Here is a 21,380-nt window from a genome sequence, read left to right as displayed (position 1 = left end):
AAAAATGAAAAAAAGCAACAACCACTAAAACCAACCTGCGGTATGAGTAGATATCCCTGAAGGATTAGCTGAGAAGGGTCATGGAGAAGATCCTCCCTCAGCTTGGTTGCAGCCTCTCTCAACCCCTCGACCACATAATCACAGAAATCGTAGTCCGATATGTGATTTGGATCAGCAAGCACGGGCAGAAGCTCGTTCGATATTTTGGGATGGGCTCCTCTAGGAACAAGAAAAGTTGACGCGGCAATGACAGTACACGCCGCCATCATCTGCTCTTTCTCGGCGCCAACTATTGCTACCTTGCTTGCATTTTGCACTATATTCTTAACTTTCACAATGGGGATCTTGCACGCCTTGTGCATTTTTGTGTCTAGGATTTCATGCAATCTTGCTAGCAATGCTCCCCGGTCTGCCAAGCAAGCACCACCGGGGATATCTATCTTCCTACCACAAGGGTCTAGTCCGAGGCATTTGGAAACCTCTCTACCATTTATCTCTACAAAGTTACCGTCCCCCATGTCCATCTTCATGGTTTTGGGGTCTATGCGTGCTAGGAGAGACATGGAGAAGATGCGGTTATTATTTCCTAGCATCTTGATTTTGCACAACTCGTACATTCCCGCTCCCCTAAACACACCCTTCATGTTGGGATTCCAGTCCCCCGCGATCGATTGGAGCATACCACTGTGGTAGGCTGTGTTGAGGACGGGCACCTTCTTCGTAGGCACCATGGTCGAGGAAGACGGCACATCAGGCGGTGGCGCAGGCGAGTAGTACCTTGGTCTCCGGCCCATCTCCACACCCAACCTGTTCCAAGAACACCAAAATCATAAGAACAAGCAGAACATCAGAAAGCAGCCATGGAGGAATGAGAAAGAGGTGGAAGACGAACAAGTAGTACCTGTGCTAGCCTTGGGTTCCTCCTCCTCTGTCCAACTCCGGGAGATGTGCTATGCTTTTGTTTAATGCATTCCCGCTCCTGGCAGTACATATATAGACCTGCCCGGTCTCACAGCACCATGTGCCTCGAAACGATTTCTAACCAAGTGGCCACCATTGTGTCCACGATTGCATCAATCCACGGCCACAAAGCGGGTTGCCCGATTTTTTCATTCACTCGAGATGCACTCAACAAATAAGAAAGAGACACCTCACGGCAGCGCATGTGATTAACATCCCCACTAATCATCGTAAGCTAATCTCACAACGATGGAAGGTAGATTGCAATTTTTTTATGTCAAGTGCACACTTAGCTAGCCAGAAAAAAGTGTTCAATCTGGACCACTTGACAACTTGGATACATGAAATCATGCCATAAATACATGATTATCAACTAAACACTAACAACGCACACGTACATCACTTTTAGAATGGCTAACTGGTACATGTTCACTCTCAGACTAATCTACATCTTGGCACGTTTGCATGGAGGGCTCTCAGCGTCATCATCTTCATCACCATCATCGCCAGGGCCAGTAGCTGACAAGTGGCCCCCATCAGCCAGCTCGCATGCAACGCTTTGCTTTGCATGTGCCATGCAAGGATCGTAGTCTGCTGACTCCTCTTCCCAGAAGCAAAACGGCAGCTCGATGGTGAGATCAACCTGCTAAAAAACAGTTCCATTTTCCAGTTAACTTTCTTGCATTGCGGGGGCACAAGCAAAATTCTTATGGTAGAACCAAATTGCTAACGAAAACACCACTCACATTTCCTACGAGCTCTTCATTTATTTGCTGACCCATCGAGATCGGAGGGCCCTGCCCCATAATGCTAGCCTGCAAAAAAGCATCACGATTCAGTTTACAACCATTTTTCACACGCACGGAATTACCATTTTTTTATGAAAAGTTTGTGCATGAACCAATAACCTCAACACTGGCTACTTCTATGTCCAACGGTGGATCATGGAACACGATAGCATCGAGCCCTACAGCGTCACTAAGGACCTGGTCATGCATGGGAAGAACACGTTAGAAGATAAAAGCATGCGTAGGGACGGAAATGGTGCAAGTGTGAGATCAATGATCTAACCTGCCCCCCCCCCCAACTGTCAAGCTTGAGCCCGTTGCATCCGTCAGTTGGGAAGCTGGCGAGTGCTCGCTGTTGTGGTCAGTGTTGGGCACCATCTCCTGCCTCGCTGCTTGAATGATTTCCCATGTGTCCGCGCCACGTCCTTAAATAGAGGACCGAAAATTTTCGTTTCCCTCCCAAACAGGAATTTCAAATTTCGAACAATATCGTCTACGTATCACCTATAGTTGCGAGTTTGAATTCGGTGGCACCGGATCAACCACGCAGCCCGCATACGTTCTCTACCCCCGATACCGAGAGCTAGTACGTTATGTCCCGTCCATTAAGTGCAGCACAGATGGGCGGCGTGGTGCACCTGTCCATGGATCTTGTCAACCACTGCCCCGGGTGGCGCGGTGATGAACCAGCGAGATCAGTTCAAGGGAAAAAGGTTTCGGGGGCAGCGCTTCCATCACCAGTCAAATCAGGCGCCTGCCGATGCATGCGTGCTCGCGCTACTACCCACAACGCTAGAAAGAGACACCACACGGTGTGGGCAAAGTGTTGGGCAAAAATTCATCACCCACGTCCAACTACGCACATAGATTATGAAAAGATTATTCTTATCGCATAAACACTTTTTTTCTTGCCTTTTTATCTCAACAATAGAGATCTCAACTCTTAAATCCGTTCATCAAACATTTTTTTCTCCACAAGAAAGCAAGCCAGCTCTATGCCCATGCCTTGTAATGGAGCCTTGAACTCACCCCCACCCACGTCGCCCTGATGCAAGCTATGAATGCCTGTTCGATACGTCGGGCACACATGTGCAAGGCAGCGCCCGCGTGCTCACCATTGTGGCCTGGTGACAGAGTGCAATGGAGCAGCCTATCGCAAACTACCTACTATAGCCTTTTTGTCACATCAAAACATGACAACAGCGCCGCCTTCTTTGCACATTTTGTTGACTCAAGCAATATTAAAGCAAAGCAAATTGGAGAATAACTCGGCTGTTTCCATCTCCGCCTTCAAAAATCACCAACTGATCACGTGCAATATCCAATTGCACAATCATGTTCTCACCACCTCCACCAGCAAGAGATGGCATTAGCTGTGCCCATGTTAGTCTTGTGTTCTACCAAACACAGATGGAAAAATCAAGTCACCATGACGGCGCATGTTGTTTTCTTGAACATACATCATCACCAGCCGATTTACTAAACGATACATTCAGCAATAAGTAATGCTGGTCACATATCATAGAGTTCACTTCAAGCATACATGACATAGAGTCTGAAAAACATCGGAAAAACAGATGATAAATCAACAGAACAGATGCAAGGCAAATCAGACCGCCTACAGGAAGTTCGGCTCAAATGGGCCTGTTTTCTTAGTGCCGCAAGTATTGCGCCGATGTCCAACGACACCACAGTTCGTGCATTTCGGCGACTTCCTTGGAGCTTTCGGCAAATTGCCTCGCTGGGGACAAGTTGTACACTTGTGCCCCTGCTCTCTGCAGATAGTGCAAAACCGCGACCTCTTAACTTGCTGCTCATACGGAGCCTTGTCCCTGCAGTTTGTCGGCCTCCCCCTCTGCCTCTTCTTCTCATTCAGGCCAACAGCAGAGCAACTGGATTCACCGTCTCCTGTAAGTTTTTGCATCACAGTATCGCCCTCCGTTGGTGCATGGCCCTTCTGCACTGCATTCTGCTTCTGTTTCTCTCTCTCTGCAAGCCCCATTCCATCTTTATCAATGCTTAGCGGAAGCATAGTCGCATGTACCTCTTTCATCATAGCACTTAATATTGCTGTCTCCAAGCACGACACATTCAAGCGCTTTCATGTACATTGTGTGGTGTCTGAATGTGTCACTAGCTGGCGGTCCTCTGTCTCTCTGATACCTCACCAAATGATCAGGAAGAATGTCACGCGCCTCTCTCGTCCATCGTTTAAGTATATGCTTCTGTGGTATTTTCTGCAATCGGAAGTGCACCATCACCTGTAACAGGGGGACAGAAAGGATGTTTGTAAGATTTGCATCTCGGCTAGCAAACAAGGCAAATGGAACATAATTAAACTGGTACGTTGATCACCAAGACACACCTGCAATGCATGGCAACACACTATCCTAGCATGTTCAAAATAACCGCACTCGCAACTGAAAAAACTCTCGTCTTCATCCACTTCTATCTTGAATTCAACTTTGCTCCATTTCTCCCTTTTTTCCGCTTCTACATGGGTCGACTTATAAACCCTCCTAGGCACCACCTCATCCAACACATGCGCCCCACACTTATACAATTCTTCACCAAACTTTTCGAACATAGCTCTTGTGTAAACTTTGCTAGCATGCCTCTCAATTGGAAGATTGACCCGGAGGCACACACCGCTCTGCGATCCGAAACACAAGCCGAGGTGATTATCATGGTGAGGAAGCAAGATAAACTTTGTTATTGAAAAAAGCGCAACACACTCACCAGGGACGTCCTCTTCTCCTGGAAACTCTCCTCCGCCTCTCTGTCAAATTGCAGTTTCTGAAACTGCTTAAGAAATAGATGCATTGGGCACCCTGGCGGCACGTAACCTTTCAACAGATGGTTGGCGCTCTCGCTCCGTTGAGTGCTTGTCATCCTGGCACAGAACACCCCTCTAAAGTACGCCTTCGCCCATTTATGCCTGACCTCATATATCTGCGTCAAGAAAGGATGTTTCTTCAAAGAGTATTTCTCCAACATCTGTCTCCAGCCCTCCTCAAACTCTTCTTCCGTGATCATGTGATGGACAAGCTTGTGAAATTCCAGTTTGAATTCGTTGTTCTTGCTCCAAAGAACACCCATGGACTCCTTAGCTTTTTTCAAAACGTGCCATTTGCACCAACGGTGGACGGTATTAGGCAGCTCTACTTCGATTGCCAGCTCCATGGAGCGTGCCTGATCTGCATTTGTAACCCAACAAACCAAAATGGGGAAAGGATCAGACAATCATAACTGTGCAGTGAAATAATGGCATGATTAATGCTGATATGGAAACAAAACTCAGTTTCCGGCACACCAACCTGTAAGTATTGTCTGCGGGTGTTTCCCACCCACCATACGGACAAACTCCCTGAAGATCCACTTGAATGTTTCCTCTTTCTTGTCTCTCATCATCGCTCCCCCGAAAATTATGCTCTGGAAGTGGTTGTTGACGCCGACAAAGAGACCAAATGGCATATCATACAAGTTTGTCCTGTAGGTTGTGTCAAATGTTATTGCATCTCCGAAACACCTGTACTGATCGCACCCCCTACTAGTCACCCACATAAGTGTCTTTATGCGGCTCTCCTCGTCGACCTGCACGGTGTAGTTGAAATCTGGATCGTTAGCTTTCATCTCCCCAAGCAGGTTCATAGTCTTGACAGCATCAAAATCCGACTGCTCCTTGTTGAGCTTCTTGCATAATGTCTTCAACGACCTCTTTGTAAAAGGCACATTCTCCGTGACACCAAATAAGCTACCAATAATGCTGAAAACCTTTCCGAGGCCAACATTATTATCCCTGAGCTGTTTCACAAGATCCTTGGTGTATCTATCTATATGCCTATGCGACTTCCAATGCATTTTCTGTCCACATGTAATGGAAAGCGGATGGTTGTGCCCTGCTTTGTGCTCTGATATGTACCAACCGCCATCCTTTGATCGGAGCAGCCTTATCATTGCACTGCAACCACACCTCGAAGAACGGCTGTTCTCCTTCAACGGGGACCCCTGAAAAATGAAAAGAAGATGTTTGTCAACCTCAATGAAATGATCGATACTTGGATGCATAATAAGAATGGCTTTTTTTCATAGACGTACCGCACACGCACAGACAATCTCTTGCATACATCTTGTTCTTTCCACGTTCAGCCTGCTCTTTGCCAGCCGTATACCGAACCCTATTTCCCATGAATATACGTTGTAGAACTCATACGCCTCGTCCAGCGAGTCAAACTCCGTGCCAATTTTTGGACTCACGACATGCCCTTCACCTTTTTCGGCAAAAGCACGGATAGACAGCTCAAGTGCCGTCTTCCTGTCCGGGTTCATGCCCCTCTCATCAGGTACCTTCCCTAGCCTCACTCTGCGACCCGGTAAAATTCACAAGAGTCAGCATACATACTAGCATTAGACACTTAAAAAAACATATATCGACAAGGGCCGCTGCATGCATAGAGACAAAGCCACGCAATGGAAATGACATACAAAATAGGGCACCGTCTGCCTGCTGCAATAGCAATTTTGCTGTCACCACCAAAACCCAGCTCTACGTACGCAAGCCAAACCACACAACCACAATCAGTCCAAGTGGTTCCTATCTGCTCTAGCAGGTGTTTACATGTTTACATACACATTCAGCATTTTTCTCTATAGTTTTTCAGCAGAACATCATAGAACAAGAAAAACAAAACTGTTTTGCCCACATACGCATAGCTACCTGTCCCACTTTTTCCTAATCATAGGACGCCATGTTTAAACTCACCAAGCACATAGTTGACTTCTGTCTACCCAACTGCATTCTATACGACACCGTCAGAAAGCATGATATGCAATTCAAAAAATCCACGCTCAAGTCCAGCATAACCTTTTCTACAATTTTTCCAGCCTCCTAAATCCACAAAACACCCATTTCCTAGAATCCGATGATAGCTGCTCAGGCCCACAAGACCATCCTATAATCCAATCAGCACATATATTGTGTGCGCATCCTAGGTTCGTCTCAGTAATCCCTATAATCCAACAAACGAACCAGATAAATGTTCAATCTGAAACCATTGCACCTTGCCTCTCACTACGACCGAGATGAATCAAACAAGACGAATCAGAAAAATAACTACTTCATTTGGACTACCAACAAATCTATCACCCGGGTGTACACACAGGCTATGGCAAGCTAAACAGATGCGAAATGGAGCATGATTTGTGGGGGGAAAAGAACGCACCTCCTCGTCCAGCCGCTTGTAGCTTCAGAGCACACCTCGAATCTCTGCCCATCTTTGATCAGCCCTGATTCTTCGTTCTTCTCGAGCTCTATGGGTGGAGCACTCATGGAATCCTGGGATTCCACCGGGAACACATCTCCAATCCGGCGATGTTGGCTCCAAAGTTACTGCAGTCAAACCTAGCGCCGTCAGCGAATGGATTTGCAAAAAAGAGAAATCCTACCGGGGGGCGGGGCTGGCTAGGATGAGAAATAACTTGAAGGAACAATAACCTACCCGTTAAGCTCCAGACCGTCCGTCGACATCTCGCCGGTGGGGAATCGCCGCCGCAGCGCGCCCGTGTGAAAGAACAGAGCAGCCCTGGACGCGAGCTTTGTGTAGAAGAGAGGGTAATGACGAGGAAACACAGACGTGTGGATCTACCTGCTCCACATGCCTGACTGGGCCCATAAACATGTGCTGTTTCGGAATCTCGGTCCTGTACCAAATTGTCGGTCCAGGCCGAGGAGTCACCCCACGGGCCGGGGAACACGAACGGTTAATGGGCCGAACAGCATACGCCTATGCGAGCCTACATGTATCACGGACCGTATTTCCCAGACTAGGCCTGCCACACACATGTTGTGAAATGACTGATACACAATCCCAAAGCCCAAACGAACGACCCAGATTGCGGCCTGCCTGTAGCCCGGCCACCAAAAGCCCTCACTCTCCGATTACACCTCAAATCACATATTTATCAACGTGTACCAGCCCAAGGAGTCGGCGTTGTGGCCGCACCAAGTGTCGCTCGACGTTTGATTCGTCGGCGGACTCGATCACCTCTGCACCGAGATTAACGTAAGTTATCTCGTCTACAACCCCCACAGGAAGGTGGGCTTCCTTCTGAGCAACGACCGGCTGCTGGACACTCAAGCCATCTTTATCCATGTACGTACCAAATTTAGCATCCGCTGCAACGCGTGGGTTATCTTTTAGTTACTCGATGGTTTGCACACATCATTGCTAAAAAAACACCACACACACTCCTTTTTTTAGAGTAAACTAGGGGCTTTATTCAGGACTCAAAATCTGAGGAATACAAGCAATGTCGGGCAAAACCCCTAGCCACACATGGCGACCCACCGCAAGAGACGCAACTCCTTTAGCTAGCGAGTCGGCCTCAAAATCATTCTTCCTATATTCAAAACGGAAAGTAACAGAAGTAAAATCATTCCTACTAAATTGAATTTCCCTAAGGATAGGAGCATAGATCGGCGCCCCTCCATCTCTGATGTGCGATATCACCTCCTGACAGTCTGAGGCTATCTCCAAGTCTTGCAAGTTTAAATCCCGAGCAAGGGCGAGGGCTTCGCTACAAGCTAGCGCCCCCAGGCTCGCTGGGTCAATCATGCCATCATACACCACTGCTGATGCTCCCAGATAGATTCCTGCCTTGTCCCTATATACCGCTGCAGCAGCTCCCCTTTCTCCCAAGGTGGAAAGAGCTCCGTCACAATTTAGTTTTGTCGCCTCTCCCGTAGGTGGTAACCACGCTTTAGCACGGGGCCGATCCGCCCTCCCTAAAAATGGTCTTGATGTCCTGACATCTGCAATCTCAAGGTCATCTAAATATCTCTTGATGAAGCACATCGTTGATAACGGACTCTGAAATTCATTGTCATGGATAGCCTTTCTCCGAGCCCACCATATCGCCCACATGGTCACCAGAACACGAGCAAGGTCATGTTGGTTTGTGGTCTCGAAGAGCCAGAAAAGCCAGAGCCTGGCATCCTCATTTTGGTTCGATATCACATGCTCGAGCAACTCATCGTCTCCCAGCGCCCACACGCACCTGGCCATTGTACAGCTTAAAAGTGAATGCCTCCATGAGTCCTCCGTTGCATTGCATATAGAGCAGATAGGATTGTCTGCCATCTTCCTCTGGTGCCGGACCAGACCCGTGGGAAGCGAAGTGTGAGCGAGTCGCCACACGAAAACACGAATTTTGGATGGCACTTTCACCTTCGATAACTATGTCCATGAGCTCCTGTCAGCTGCAACGTTTGAGTGTCCAGATTGGTGCTCTAGCCAATCTTCTCGTTGAGCTTTGATAGCCGTAATCATCCGGTACGCTGAACGAACTGAAAAAACACCACGCCGATCATAGTGCCACGCCCAGAAGTCATCTTGCACGCGGTTACCGATGGGTATATTGATAATCACCTCAATGTCTGGTGCTATGAAATTATCCGAGAGCATTTGCCTATCCCAAGAGCGAGTCACGGGATTGATAAGCTCCACCACCGAAGTTGGTGGGTTAGCTGTTAAAGCGCAGATCGGTCGTAGTTTATAGTCCCTCGGTATCCAGTTGTCAGACCAAATCCGGGTAGTCGAACCATCACCTATTCTCTTGATCAGCCCTAAAGACAGCACATCCCTCCCTTCCAAAATCGATCGCCAAACCTAAGACGGGGCCAGACCCAGGGTAGCGTCAAGGATATTTGCATTGGGGTAATAGCGGGCTCGAAGAACTCTTGCGCTCAACGTCTCAGGCTCCTGTAATAGCCTCCAGGCTTGGCGAGCAAGCAATGCCAGGTTGAACAATTCGATGTCTTGAAAGCCTAAACCTCCCATGTATTTCGGTTTAGTCATTGTACTCCATGAGACCCACGCTGTTTTCCTCTCTCCATTCTTACTTCCCCACCAGAATTTCCGAATTATGCCATTGATATGCTCACAGAGACCCCGTGGTAATTTGAAACACGCCATCGAATATGTAGGGATGGATTGCGCCACGGATTTAATGAGCACTTCTTTACCCCCCGCTGATAAGCACTTCTCCATCCACCCTTGAACTCGCTTCCAGATTCTGTCCTTGAGATATCTAAAGGATCCTTCCTTTGCTCTACCCACATCCGAAGGTAAGCCTAGGTATTTCTCTGATAAAGATTCATTATGAACATTCAAAGTTTGCTTGATCGACTCTTTTGTCAAAACAGGCACTCCTTTACTGAAGAAGATGGAAGACTTTTCCTGATTTATCCTTTGGCCAGAGGCGTTGCAATATGTTGTTAGTATATCTCTGACTCTTGTAGCACTCTCATCGGAGGCCTCAAAAAATAGCAAACTGTCGTCGACAAAAAGCAAGTGGTTAACTATAGGAGCATTTGGAGCAACCTCTATCCCACACACTGCCCCTTGCGCCTTCAATAAACACGATAAACCCTCGGCCGCTAGCAAGAACAGGTAAGGCGATATAGGGTCTCCTTGCCGCAAGCCCCGGGAAGGCCTGAAAACATCCAAGCTCCCTCCATTAAAGAGAACAGAGAAAGAGACCGAGGACACACACCTCACCACAGTAGCAATGAACCTAGGGCTGAATCCCATCTTGGTCATCACTGCCTCGAGATATGGCCACTCCAAACGATCGTATGCCTTCATCATATCCAATTTTAGAGCACAATATCTGTTACCTTTGACCCTCCTGGTTTTCATGTAATGCAAGCACTCGTAGGCTGTTATGAAGTTATCCGTTATAAGGCGTCCAGGAACGAAAGCCGACTGCTCTTCAGAGATGATATCGGGGAGAATGGATTTCAGCCGGTTTGCTAAGACGTTTGAGGCGATCTTGTAGATCACGTTACAAAGGCTTATCGGCCGAAACTGTCCTAAAACTTTTGGACTCGCTATCTTGGGAATTAAAACAATGAACGTGTTGTTAATCTCCTCCGGTGAATCTACTCCATCGAGCACTCGAATGATCATTCTTGTTACCTCATCCCCACAAAGTTCCCAATGCTTCTGAAAGAAGTGGGCGGGGAAACCGTCCGGGCCCGGTGCTTTGGTCGAAAACATTTGGAAGAGGGCTTCCTTTACTTCCTCTTTGCTGTAAGTTTCATTCAACCTTGAGTTCATTGTGCCATCCACCCGCACTGGTATATGTGATAGCACCTCTTCCATGCCAATAGTGCCCTCCGATGTATACAGGTTTGCATAAAATTCCGTTGCCATGTTGGCCAGCTCATCCCTGTCCGTACAAACGGAGCCATCCTCCCGGTTCAACTGTGTTATTCTGTTCTTAGACCTTCTCGCGCTAGCTTTCCGCTGAAAAAATTATGTATTCCGATCACCTTCAGAAAGCCAGGTGATGCGGGATCGCTGCCTCGCCATTATCTCCTTCCGATAGGCTAGTTCTATCATTCGATCCTCGATAGCTTTCTCTTCCCGGCTGGGACCCGTGCGTGTCGGTTCCTCTCGCAGCAAAGCTAGTTGGCGGCGAAGAGAACGCAGCTCCATACGAACAGAACCAAAAGTGTGCGGCCTCCATCGCGTCATGGCCGAAGAAACATAATGCAGCTTGTTTGCCAGCTCGGACACCGAACCCGCAGGGCCATCTTCATTCCATGCAGCTTCCACAGTTGCTGCAAAGCGGCTATCTGTCTCCCACGCGCACTCATAGCGAAATGGTTTATTTATGTTCATTCTCCGATTCCCAACCTCCAAGTCATTCAACAATCGGATGGGACTATGATCAATCTTCGCCGCTGTCAGGTGCTCCACGCTAGCAAATGGAAACAAGCTCGACCAGCTAGATGTTTCCAATGCTCTATCCAGCCTGACCCTACAATATTGTCCACCCGTCACCCGCTTCTCAAATGTCCAATCCAAACCCTTATAACCCAGGTCCGACAAGCCAAAACATCAACAGCCTCCCGGAACCCAGCGATCTGCGAGCTGTCTCGGGTGTTTGGGCCCATCTGCTCTTCTTGGCGCAAAATCTCATTAAAGTCGCCGATGCAAACCCAAGGCAGGGTACTCTCTCCTCACAATCTCCTCATCGTGTCCCAAGTTTTATATCTCAGGCTCCTATTTGCCTCCCCATAGAAACATGTCAAACGCCATTGCACGGCGCCTGGTTCAGAAACCCATGAGTCAATGTGGTATTGAGAAAAGTTTTTTATTGCAAGATCAATAGTTGATTTCCAGAAAATACATAGTCCTCCACTCCTTCCACTACTTGCTACTGCAAAGCTACTATCAAAACCTAACGAAGCCGCCAAACCCTCCACTCGGTTCTTTGCTATCTGTGTCTCCACTATACAAAGCACCGACGGCGCACTAGCCTCCACAAGAACGCGGAGCTCACGTACTGTCGCGGGGTCGCCAATCCCACGACAGTTCCGGCATAGGGTTCTCATCTTGACCGGCGGCCCTCCTCAAGGGAGGCCGCCTCACTGTTTTGCTCCGAACTTTCTCCTATTTCCCTTCCTTGACGACGCTTCTTTATGGTGTGATTTTTCTCTGGCGTAGTAACCACCGCAGATGGGCCAGCTGATGGAGTAGTTCCTTCGATCATCATCACCGTATCCGCAACCTTGCCCGACAGGTTCTTCAACTGTTGCCCCCCAATGTGAAGCGTTCCGTCCGCAGTCACCAGCCTCTTCCTCGCCCCCTTCTCACCTCCCCTCTCGACCAGAGCGCCCCGTTCATCCACATCCATCTGATGCGGGGCGTGAAAAACTCCTTCTCCTCCCTCATTCCTTCCTCTTCCTCCCACCGGTCCTCTACCTCCCCACGCTCCTCTATCTTCTCCACCTGCCGTCCGGCCTCTTCCCCTTCCCCCTCCCGCTCCTCTCCCTCCACCCCCAAAGGGCCGAGTAGCAGGCATCTCTGGCTCCCATAACAGCCAATCGCCCCACTCAAAGGTACTTGGATCATGAACTCCATCACCGCATTCATCAGCAAGGTGTCCCATCAGTCCACATGCATAGCAAAAATCAGGAAGCTTCTCATAGTACACACTATATTTCTTCCGTTCCTTCAAAGTGATGTGTACAAAGCGAATCAGAGGGATGTTGACATCCACATAAACCATAGCCCGCAAAGTGCTAGCCGGGTTAATCCTCCCCTCATTCATGATCACATTGAACGGGGGGTCACCTACTTTTGCTGCCACTTTTTCTGCCAATTCTCTCTTCCTAGTGAGGCCATCTGGCAGACCCTTCACCCTAGCCCACACCGGAATCTTGTCAAGTTTAAACTCCTTCACATCTAAGAAACCATCATACTCTTGGATCACCACCGGTGCCCTTCTGAACAGCCAAGGCCCTCCCTCCATGATCTTCCTCCAATCCCCCAAGCAGTGGTATTGAACCAAAAAAAGGTTTGGCACCTTGATGTTGAAAGTAACCCCTTGCGCCGCCGCCCACGCATTGTGCATCTACTGCAGTAGAGCCGCATGGCTGAACGGCTTCGTCGTGTGGACACGGAACAGCGCCAACCAGCGGACGTCCTTGATCAGGTCTTCCACCTCTGCCGAGAAATCTAAGTCTTCTTCTTCCTTCCCATGGAGCTTCATCCCAGCCAACTGGTCCTCCAAACCGAGATCGGAATCATGGAGATTCCCATCTAAATCCTCGATCTCATCCTCATGTACCCCCATCTCCGCTGTGCTTCCTCTCACTCCGCCCGCTCTCCCGATTCTCTCTACATCCCGATCTTCATCGCCCCCCATCACACCTCCCGATCCAATCTGCGCTACCGCCGCCGCCGCCGATGCTAACCCCGCCGTCCCGCCTTCCTCCTTTCCCCCTGTCTCCTGCTGCGTTGGTTCCGCCATGCAAACGGATCTGCATGGCAGAGATAGGTTGATCTCACCGGCAGCCGAAGAAATCCGGCCCCTAGCGAGGGTTTTACGTGGACTCTGGCTTAATCGCCAGAGGAGAGGTGGAACCCTAAACCTAGGGGAAGCACACGGCCACACACACTCCTCTTTTCTCTTGATTTTTGAGTGGACACATTTCGTCTATTCGCTCTCGGCCCACAGAGGAAGGGCGCTCACACCTCACGGCCCAGCAGTCCAGCACTAGCCTCACTCCCGAACACAAACCCCTGCGATTTTGCCTCCTCCTCCGGTCTCGCCGTCGCCGTAGCCACCGCCACCGCCGTACAAGTCCGAGCCCCCGCGCCACCGCCCCCCTCCCCGTCCGTGCTAGTCCTCGCCAGGCCGGTGCCGCCCCTTCCTAACCGCCTCGTTCCTCGCCGCGCCGGCGCTCGCTTCGCCAGTTAGCGACAGAGGAAGGGAGTGGCGACGATGTCTTCGTGGGAGGACGAGGACTCCGCCGCCGCGTCGGCCGCGGCGACCACGGACGTGGAGCTGCTGAAGCGGGCCTGGCGCAACGAGAAGGCCGCGCCGGAGATCCTCCACTTCGACTCCGCCCTCGTCTCCCGCGCCCGCGAGCAGATCCAGCTCCTCGTTAGCCCTCCCACCCCCCCTTCTCGCTTCACTGCCTCTATTGGTTGCCCCCCGTTCTTCACAACACTGAATGTTTCTGATTCTTGACGACCTGTGCGGCGAAACCAGGAGGAGACGCTCGACGACTTCACGGATAACGGCGTCGACGACCTGGTGGTCTCGCTGTACCAGATGGACCTCGACCGCACGCTCTTCCTGCTCCGCTCCTACCTACGCCTCCGCCTGCAGAAGGTCAGGCTGAATCCAGCCTCTGTAGTCTGTGCCCCGCAGTGGTTCAGTTGCTGACCGAAATGTTGCATTGTTCGCAATTACCTGACCTCATCGTGCTGCTGTCTGTAGATTGAGAAGTACATGTCCCACATCGCCAATTCTGAGGACCTCTTGAGCCGGCTGTCGCAGCAGGAGCAGCGATTCGCCAAGAGGTACCTCTCTACTCAATTGGACCGTCTAGTGGTTGTTTGTGCTTGTTTTGTGGCTGAAGTGATGCTCCCTTGTTGGGTTTGATATGTCGGAAGCTGCAAGGAGATCATGGAGAAGCATCTTGAGCAGTCGGTGCTGTCAAAGCTTCCCTACGGTTATGACTCGGTAACGAGGCAATCCTTATCGAGCACGGAGGATGACATGGGTATTCCACTTGATCTTGAAATTAGCATGTTTCTTTGTCATACTTTACTAGTACATCAGTTGTTTATAGATTCAGCCATTACATAAGCTACTCAATATGATGGTTAGTACTTCACCATTTAAAGCCAGCTTGATATGTATCACATGTTGACATTTCATTCAATTAATCTGTGACAAATAGGTTTTTTGGGTCCTGGTCAGGGCATAACTGACAAAGAGGCACCTACAAGTTGATTTTGGGTAACATAAATAAGTTACCAGGTTCATAAAAAAGCCTCACTTGTACACTCATGCCTCTTGGAGTTTCATTTGGTGATATATAGTTCAGTTGGTCTGGAATATTCCTTCCTGAAAACTATGCTCATTAGTGAATAGTAATGGAGCAGTAAAAACAGTTTTCTAAGAATAAAATGGCTTGCCGCACTGGAATGTAACTGTTATTTGTTTAATAAAAGCATTTGATCATAGCAATGTGCTTTATAAGCAGCTTATCTTGAAGGTTTTACCATTCGTTTCTTGTCTCCTACCTGAGCTTGAAATCCCTGTATGCAATGTTGATTTATTGGAATCATCACTCTTGGCTTCATCTTGTACTTAAATAATATTCTGATGCAATTTGAAAGTGAAAAAGCAAGTGCATGACTGCACATCATGATAGGGAAGTCTGGGGCAGTAGTTACAGAGCCGTAAGACACTAAAATACATTACATGCAAATAGAGCATGACATGTTAGGAGAGTCAATCTTAGACTGTGATGGTGTGTCTTTCTATCATTTCTAAGATTAGTCACCAGATTTTCACGAGTCCCCTCAGTCAGCCAAAGATTCATGCTGACAATTTTATATTTTGTACAATGGTTGCAAAATGTAACCCTAGTTCTCCAGTTACTGCTGTATATTCAGTTTAGCATTTTAACCTACCAGTCAGTAATAACCAACAACTGACATGGATGTTATGGAGCTGATTCAGTAGTCAGTACTCAGTACTGTATATAGGCATTAGCGAGAAAACCTGAACCTTACTTTTCAACAAGTGCCATGGGTAAAATAAAGTTCATAGAATAGCTATGATGTCCAATGTTAACAACAGATGTGGGGACATCTTTTTTATTGTTCATGTACGTGTTTTTATCTATCCTTTTTGTTGCTGATTTGCTGAAGATGTGAGAGAAATGTGTTTGTAGCATGTAATCAACTTTGAGACACTATCTCACTTGGTTTTCGAATGCCTTGTGCAGTTCCAGAGCCTCAGCTTGACACATTTGTCTTCTGCAAGACCAAGAGTGACGTAGGAGCATTCCAGCTAGACGACGTGTAAGTGCCCAAGCTCACATGGTTTTTGTCATTTCACTTCCTTGAACTGTGCTAACCTGTGGTGCTTGCTTCCATGAAGAGGGGAGGAAGTTGTGGATCTGGTGGCTGATGACTTGTATGTCCTTCGGTACAAGTCCATCAAGGGCCTTGTCGAGGCTGGTCGAATTGACCTTATTTGATGTGAGCCACAAGGCTTAAACAGAAGACAAAGGTGCCAGAATCTTCTGGATTCTAAACAGAAGACAAAGGTGCCAGAATCTTCTGAATTCCTTGTAAGGTACTCCCTCCGTCCCATAATATAGGAGCGTTTTTTACACTAGTGTCGTGTCAAAAACGGTCTTATATTATGGGACAGAGGGAGTAGAAATGAAGTGGTTCTAATATGTGTACTCTAGAACGACCAGTTATGAGACTGGACTATCTTTGTATGTATCAGTAATTTTTTTGCTTTGTCTGAATTGTCTCCAACTCATGTTCTTCAAGAATCAAGATTGTTATGTTGTTGATAAGAAGCATTCAGATCACCAGTGGTGATCAAAAGCTTTTGCATTGTCTTATCAACTTAAGTTCAGCATCAACCAACCAGCAGAATATTTGCTTTCGGCAGTGATCTATCTACATACAAACAGAAGTACTTTAACATGTATCTGCCTTTGTTGGCCATCCATTGCTGGCAATGTTGTGTGCAATTCCACTCAACTTTTGAAGCTCAATGTTTGCTTCGACAAAGGTTTCAGCTGTTTCGCCACAAAATGATGATCCCAACGGTCGACAGGATGAACAGTGCTGCTGATTTAGAAAGCTGGTCGTGTACAAAAGAATTGCGTTGAATATGTACCGCGCTCAAATGACTGACCCGCCGCCATTGATAACCATGAAATGAATCGCCATGGCGAAGGGTGGCAACTCACGGACGCCGTCAAGGCTCAAGCAATCGCAAATCATAAGCAGCACGCATGACGCGGCAGTCGCCACGCTAGACGCGTTTCCACTGGCACCCCAACGGGCGGCGCCGAGCTCAGCCCATCGTGCACCCCGGGCACGATGGTCGTGCCACCCGGCGTGGCCTACAACGCGGCCATCTCGCGCTGCTCCCGGGCCGGCCTGCACCCGCGCGCGCTCGCCCTGCTCCACGAGATGCGCGCCCGGGGCCTCCACGCCGACGAGTACACCCTCCCGTCCGCCCTCAACTCCGCCGCGCTCCTCCGGCTCCCCGCCGACGCGCTCCACTCGCTCCTCCTCCGCGCGGGCCTCGCCGCGCACCTCCACGTCGCCAACGCGCTCGTCGACGCCTACGCCAAGCTGTCCCGCCACGGCGCCGCGCGGGCCGTGTTCGACGAAATGCCGCGCCGCGACGTGGTCAGCTGGACCTCCCTCCTCACCGGGCTCGCGCGCTCCCGGTCCCACGACTCGGCCCTGCAGGTCTTCCGCGACATGGTCGCCGCGGGCGTCGGCCCGGACGAGTTCGCCGTCGCGGCCGCGCTGAGCTCGTGCGCCGGGGCGACGGCGCTCGAGCTGGGCCGGTCGGTGCACGCCGCCGCGGTCCGGCTCGCGCTCGACCCGTTCCTCTCCGTCGGGAACTCGCTGGTCTCCATGTACGCCAAGACCGGTTCGCTCGGCGAGGCCAAGATGGTCTTCGACGCGATGCGGGTCCGGTGCGACCCCATCACGTGGACGGCGCTGATCGTCGGGTACGCGCAGAACGGCCGTGGCAGGGAGTCGCTGGAGATCTACGGCGAGATGGTCCGGTCCGGGTGCCGGCCGGACTACATCACCTTCATCGGGCTGCTCTTCGCGTGCAGCCACGCCGGCCTGGTCGACGCCGGCCGGGCGCACTTCCGGTCCATGCAGGCCGACCACGGCATCGCGCCCGGGCCGGACCACTACGCGTGCATGGTGGACCTGCTCGGCCGCGCCGGGCGGCTCGACGAGGCCATGGACCTGCTGAACCGGAGCACGACGAGGCTGGACGCCACGGTCTGGAAGGCGCTGCTGGCCGCGTGCCGGACGCACCGGAACGCGGAGCTCGCCGAGCACGCGGCGGGCATGGTGTGGAGGCTCGACCCGACGGACGCCGTGCCGTACGTCATGCTGTCGAACCTGTACTCGCGGGCGGGGAGGTGGGGCGACGTGGCGAGGGTCCGGACGTCGATGAAGGCGAGAGGGATCACCAAGGAGCCCGGGTGCAGCTGGGTCGTGGCCAACGGCGTGACGCACCTGTTCTACGTGGAGGACCGAGGCCACCCGCGTGCCGCCGAGATCTACCGGAAGGCGGAGGAGATGACGGAGAGGATCCGCGGCCAAGGGTACGTGGCGGACACCGCCTGGGCGCTGCAGGACGAGGGGCCGGAGGGGAGGGAGAAGGGCCTGGCGCACCACAGCGAGAGGCTCGCCGTGGCGTTCGGGCTGCTCGCCGTGCCGGCCGGCGCGCCCATCCGCGTGTTCAAGAACCTCCGGGTGTGCGGCGACTGCCACGCCGCGATCAAGATGGTCGCCCAGGCGTACGGCAGGGAGATCGTACTGAGGGACGCCAACTGCTTCCATCACATGAAGGATGGCGCGTGCTCGTGCGGCGACTACTGGTAGGTAGGTTCAGCCGGTCCGCCGATGAGCTTCAAGTCGAGCATGAGCTAGCGCGCCATGGGCAGCAGTGGCGGCCACTTTTTCGTCGACACCTGCATTATTTACAGCACACCACACCACACCACACCACATACACATCATGATGAACTAAGCATGAAACTTAGCATGCAACTAATCAAGTACTCCATGCTTGTACTCCCTCGGTGTTAAAAACGTTCTTATATTTTAGGACAGAGGGAGTAGTATATATATTGCATGCATGTGTGTATCCTCCATCCTCTTGCAACCGGAGTTTCCAGAAGGGAATATATCTCCGGTAAGGCAAGAACAGCACAGTACCGATCATGATCAAGACCCGAGAAAGAGGCCCCGAAAGCAGGGTATTGTAACAACATGCAACTGCATCCCTCACGTACACGCATTGCCATTTCTGTTTAGATCGTGGTCGACATAATCAGATAAAAGAGAAAAAAAAAAACTCTCCCAACGAATTTCTTTTGGAGATTGTAAATTCATCGAAGCAAAGAACCGGACGATGCTCGCTTTGCTCATCAAGCACTCTGTGCCCAGGCTTCTCCTCCCCTCGTGCAGCCGCTATATACGTGCGCACTCACGCGAGTCTCTATGGGCATGTTTGGTTACATTGCCGATTCAGCCTGACCCGGCGAGTCTGGCTTTATTGAGCCGGTTTGAGGGGATGCAGGCCAAAAAACTCCAGATGCACATAGTTTGGTTGCCTGCATGCTCCTAGTTGCATGAGACAAACATTTTTGATCCAGCATTTGGTTGCCCGCATTGCATTAGGTGCACATATGACATGGTGTTTGGTTGCAACCTGCATAAGGTGTTGTCACCACTTCTATCTAGTGGTGACCTTACCACACACAATCTGAACACAGTGCCAGCTAGTTAAACAAATGACAGTTCATCCTAACTACAATCAAATGACAGATCAAATTATTAAGAGCCATTGGCTAAATAGGGGATAGTTCATCGGTGTTGCTGCTTCCTCTTCCTCTTCTGCTTCTGCTGCTGCTGCTGCTTCTTCTTCCTCTTTTTCTGTGCTTCTACAGCTGTTGTTTCTTCTTCCTTTTCTTCAAATCCTGCACTGACCTCTGTTAAGCCACATTGCCTCTGCCCACTCCAACCTTTTGTTCTTCCAAGCGTCATTGTCAAATGCCTCCACACCATGGCCAGAGCTAACAACATCGTCAGGCTCGACCTCTTCCTCCTCAGGCACGTGTTCATCAAAGCCCCACTGGAGGATCCAGTTATGCAGAATGCAACAAGCAAGAACTAGCTTAACTTGAGTGGAGTGTGGGTGGAATGGCTTCTGATCCAGGATCTTAAACCTATTCTTTAGAGCTCCAAATGCCCTCTCAACAGTTACTCTAAGGCTGGAGTGTCTGAGATTAAACAGCTCCTGTGCAGTCCTAGGAAAGTTCCTACCAGAGAACTCGTTGAGATGGTACCTTGTTTTCCTGAAGGGTGAAAGAATACCCGGCCGACATGCATAGCCAGCATCTCCAAGGTAGAACTTGCCGTCGGGGATGTTGATCCCATCAGGTCGACTCATGCTGTCAGTGAGAATGTTTGCATCATGTGTTGACCCCTCCCAGCCAGCCAGCACATATGTGAACCACAAATCAAAGTCAACAGCAGCAAGCACATTCTGACTTGTGTAGTGCTTCCTCCCCCTGTATGCTGCAGACTGTGACCTAGGAACTCTGGCAGTGACATGAGTACCATCTATTGCCCCAATGCAGTCCTGAAAATGGCATCACTAGCCTGTGTTAGTGCTGAACTTGCACAATACAAGCATATCAAGCCACGAAAAGTGTATATTGTCAATGCTCACCTTGAAGTATGGATACCATCTTGGGCTTCCGCGAATCTTTGGTGGAGTCTGGCCAGATGGTCTCCTGATCATCTCTCCTCTAAGCTCCCCAACAGCAAAAAGCACCTGCTTGAAGTATCTAGAGATGGTCTCCATTGACCTCCTGAACGTGTTGTGAATGACCCTGAACCTCTGGTTATGGCCAACAACATGGAGGAACATGGCCACTTGCTCTTTGAAACTGGTGTTGATGCTATCTTGTAACAGGCTCCTGCTCCTGAAGGTCTCGACAAGCCTGGCAAATGGTGCTCTTTTCATTCTAAGCATCCACAGAGCCTCGACGTCATTGCAGTTGTAGATGTAGTTCAGATTTTGGATCCTCTCCTGTTCCCGGGGAAACAATGGACCATAGCGGATCAACGGTCTCCCAGCATGACGAACAGCTCTCTGGTGCATGAACATGACCTATGCCTGAATCACACTAATCAGTGCTGCTGCCTGGATTATCAACCTCATCCGTGCGTCCATAACCTAGTCGACATCGACGGTTCGTTCAGTGGGAAATCGATCCTACACCTAGCTTAAAGGCCTAACCACTGAGCTAACAAAGGGGGAGGGGGTGCTTCTTACCGGCATCGGAGACGAGGACGGCGTAGGGGGAGCCATGGCACAGAGTAGGTCGACCAGACGGTGGCCAGCAGCAAGGGGAGCACCAGATCAGCCGCCGCCGCCGCCTATAGCGCAGATCTGAAATCGCAGCCGCCGCCGTCGCCGCCTCTTCCGCCACCGCCTATAGCGCAGATCTGAAATCGCGGC

The 21,380-nt window shown here is 50.2% G+C and overlaps 3 protein-coding genes across 3 annotated transcripts; 2 read left to right on the top strand and 1 right to left on the bottom strand.

Moving 5' to 3' along the window:
* Nucleotides 1-3,196: 3,196 nt before the first annotated feature.
* On the bottom strand, nucleotides 3,197-12,679 carry LOC123076426 (protein FAR1-RELATED SEQUENCE 5-like). The gene is made up of 8 exons (XM_044498686.1): nucleotides 12,413-12,679; nucleotides 10,727-11,056; nucleotides 7,247-7,341; nucleotides 5,847-6,111; nucleotides 5,066-5,756; nucleotides 4,488-4,945; nucleotides 4,114-4,401; nucleotides 3,197-4,009 (listed from the first exon to the last, which is right to left on the bottom strand). The coding sequence occupies exons 1-8, from the start codon at nucleotides 12,677-12,679 to the stop codon at nucleotides 3,761-3,763; spliced, it is 2,643 nt and encodes an 880-aa protein (XP_044354621.1). The 3' UTR covers nucleotides 3,197-3,760.
* Nucleotides 12,680-13,769: 1,090 nt separating this feature from the next.
* On the top strand, nucleotides 13,770-16,689 carry LOC123080121 (DNA replication complex GINS protein SLD5). Its single transcript, XM_044503005.1, has 6 exons — nucleotides 13,770-14,207; nucleotides 14,316-14,438; nucleotides 14,547-14,629; nucleotides 14,723-14,832; nucleotides 16,069-16,144; nucleotides 16,224-16,689. Exons 1-6 carry the CDS (start codon nucleotides 14,046-14,048, stop codon nucleotides 16,321-16,323), a joined length of 654 nt encoding a protein of 217 aa, XP_044358940.1. The 5' UTR covers nucleotides 13,770-14,045; the 3' UTR covers nucleotides 16,324-16,689.
* Nucleotides 16,690-16,824: 135 nt separating this feature from the next.
* LOC123080120 (pentatricopeptide repeat-containing protein At2g03880, mitochondrial) lies at nucleotides 16,825-19,111 on the top strand. Its single transcript, XM_044503004.1, has one exon. The coding sequence runs from the start codon at nucleotides 17,189-17,191 to the stop codon at nucleotides 18,728-18,730; it is 1,542 nt and encodes a 513-aa protein (XP_044358939.1). The 5' UTR covers nucleotides 16,825-17,188; the 3' UTR covers nucleotides 18,731-19,111.
* The last annotated feature ends 2,269 nt before the right edge of the window (nucleotides 19,112-21,380 follow it).

The sequence above is a fragment of the Triticum aestivum genome, chromosome 3D (assembly GCF_018294505.1).
Source record: "Triticum aestivum cultivar Chinese Spring chromosome 3D, IWGSC CS RefSeq v2.1, whole genome shotgun sequence".
NCBI lineage: Eukaryota > Viridiplantae > Streptophyta > Magnoliopsida > Poales > Poaceae > Triticum > Triticum aestivum.
Note: the sequence above shows the minus strand (reverse complement) of the source record. Positions and strands in the feature narration are given on the sequence as shown.

Coding starts and splice junctions, on each gene's coding strand:
- LOC123076426 (XM_044498686.1), bottom strand. CDS start 12,679: ATGGAGTTCATGATCCAAGTACCTTTGAGTGGGGCGATTGGCTGTTAT. Junction 6,112..7,246: donor GACGGTCTGGAGCTTAACGG/GTAGGTTATTGT, acceptor ACCGGGTCGCAG/AGTGAGGCTAGGGAAGGTAC. Junction 4,946..5,065: donor CCCGCAGACAATACTTACAG/GTTGGTGTGCCG, acceptor TTACAAATGCAG/ATCAGGCACGCTCCATGGAG.
- LOC123080121 (XM_044503005.1), top strand. CDS start 14,046: ATGTCTTCGTGGGAGGACGAGGACTCCGCCGCCGCGTCGGCCGCGGCG. Junction 14,833..16,068: donor GAGCACGGAGGATGACATGG/GTATTCCACTTG, acceptor TGCCTTGTGCAG/TTCCAGAGCCTCAGCTTGAC. Junction 16,145..16,223: donor GCATTCCAGCTAGACGACGT/GTAAGTGCCCAA, acceptor GCTTCCATGAAG/AGGGGAGGAAGTTGTGGATC.
- LOC123080120 (XM_044503004.1), top strand. CDS start 17,189: ATGGTCGTGCCACCCGGCGTGGCCTACAACGCGGCCATCTCGCGCTGC.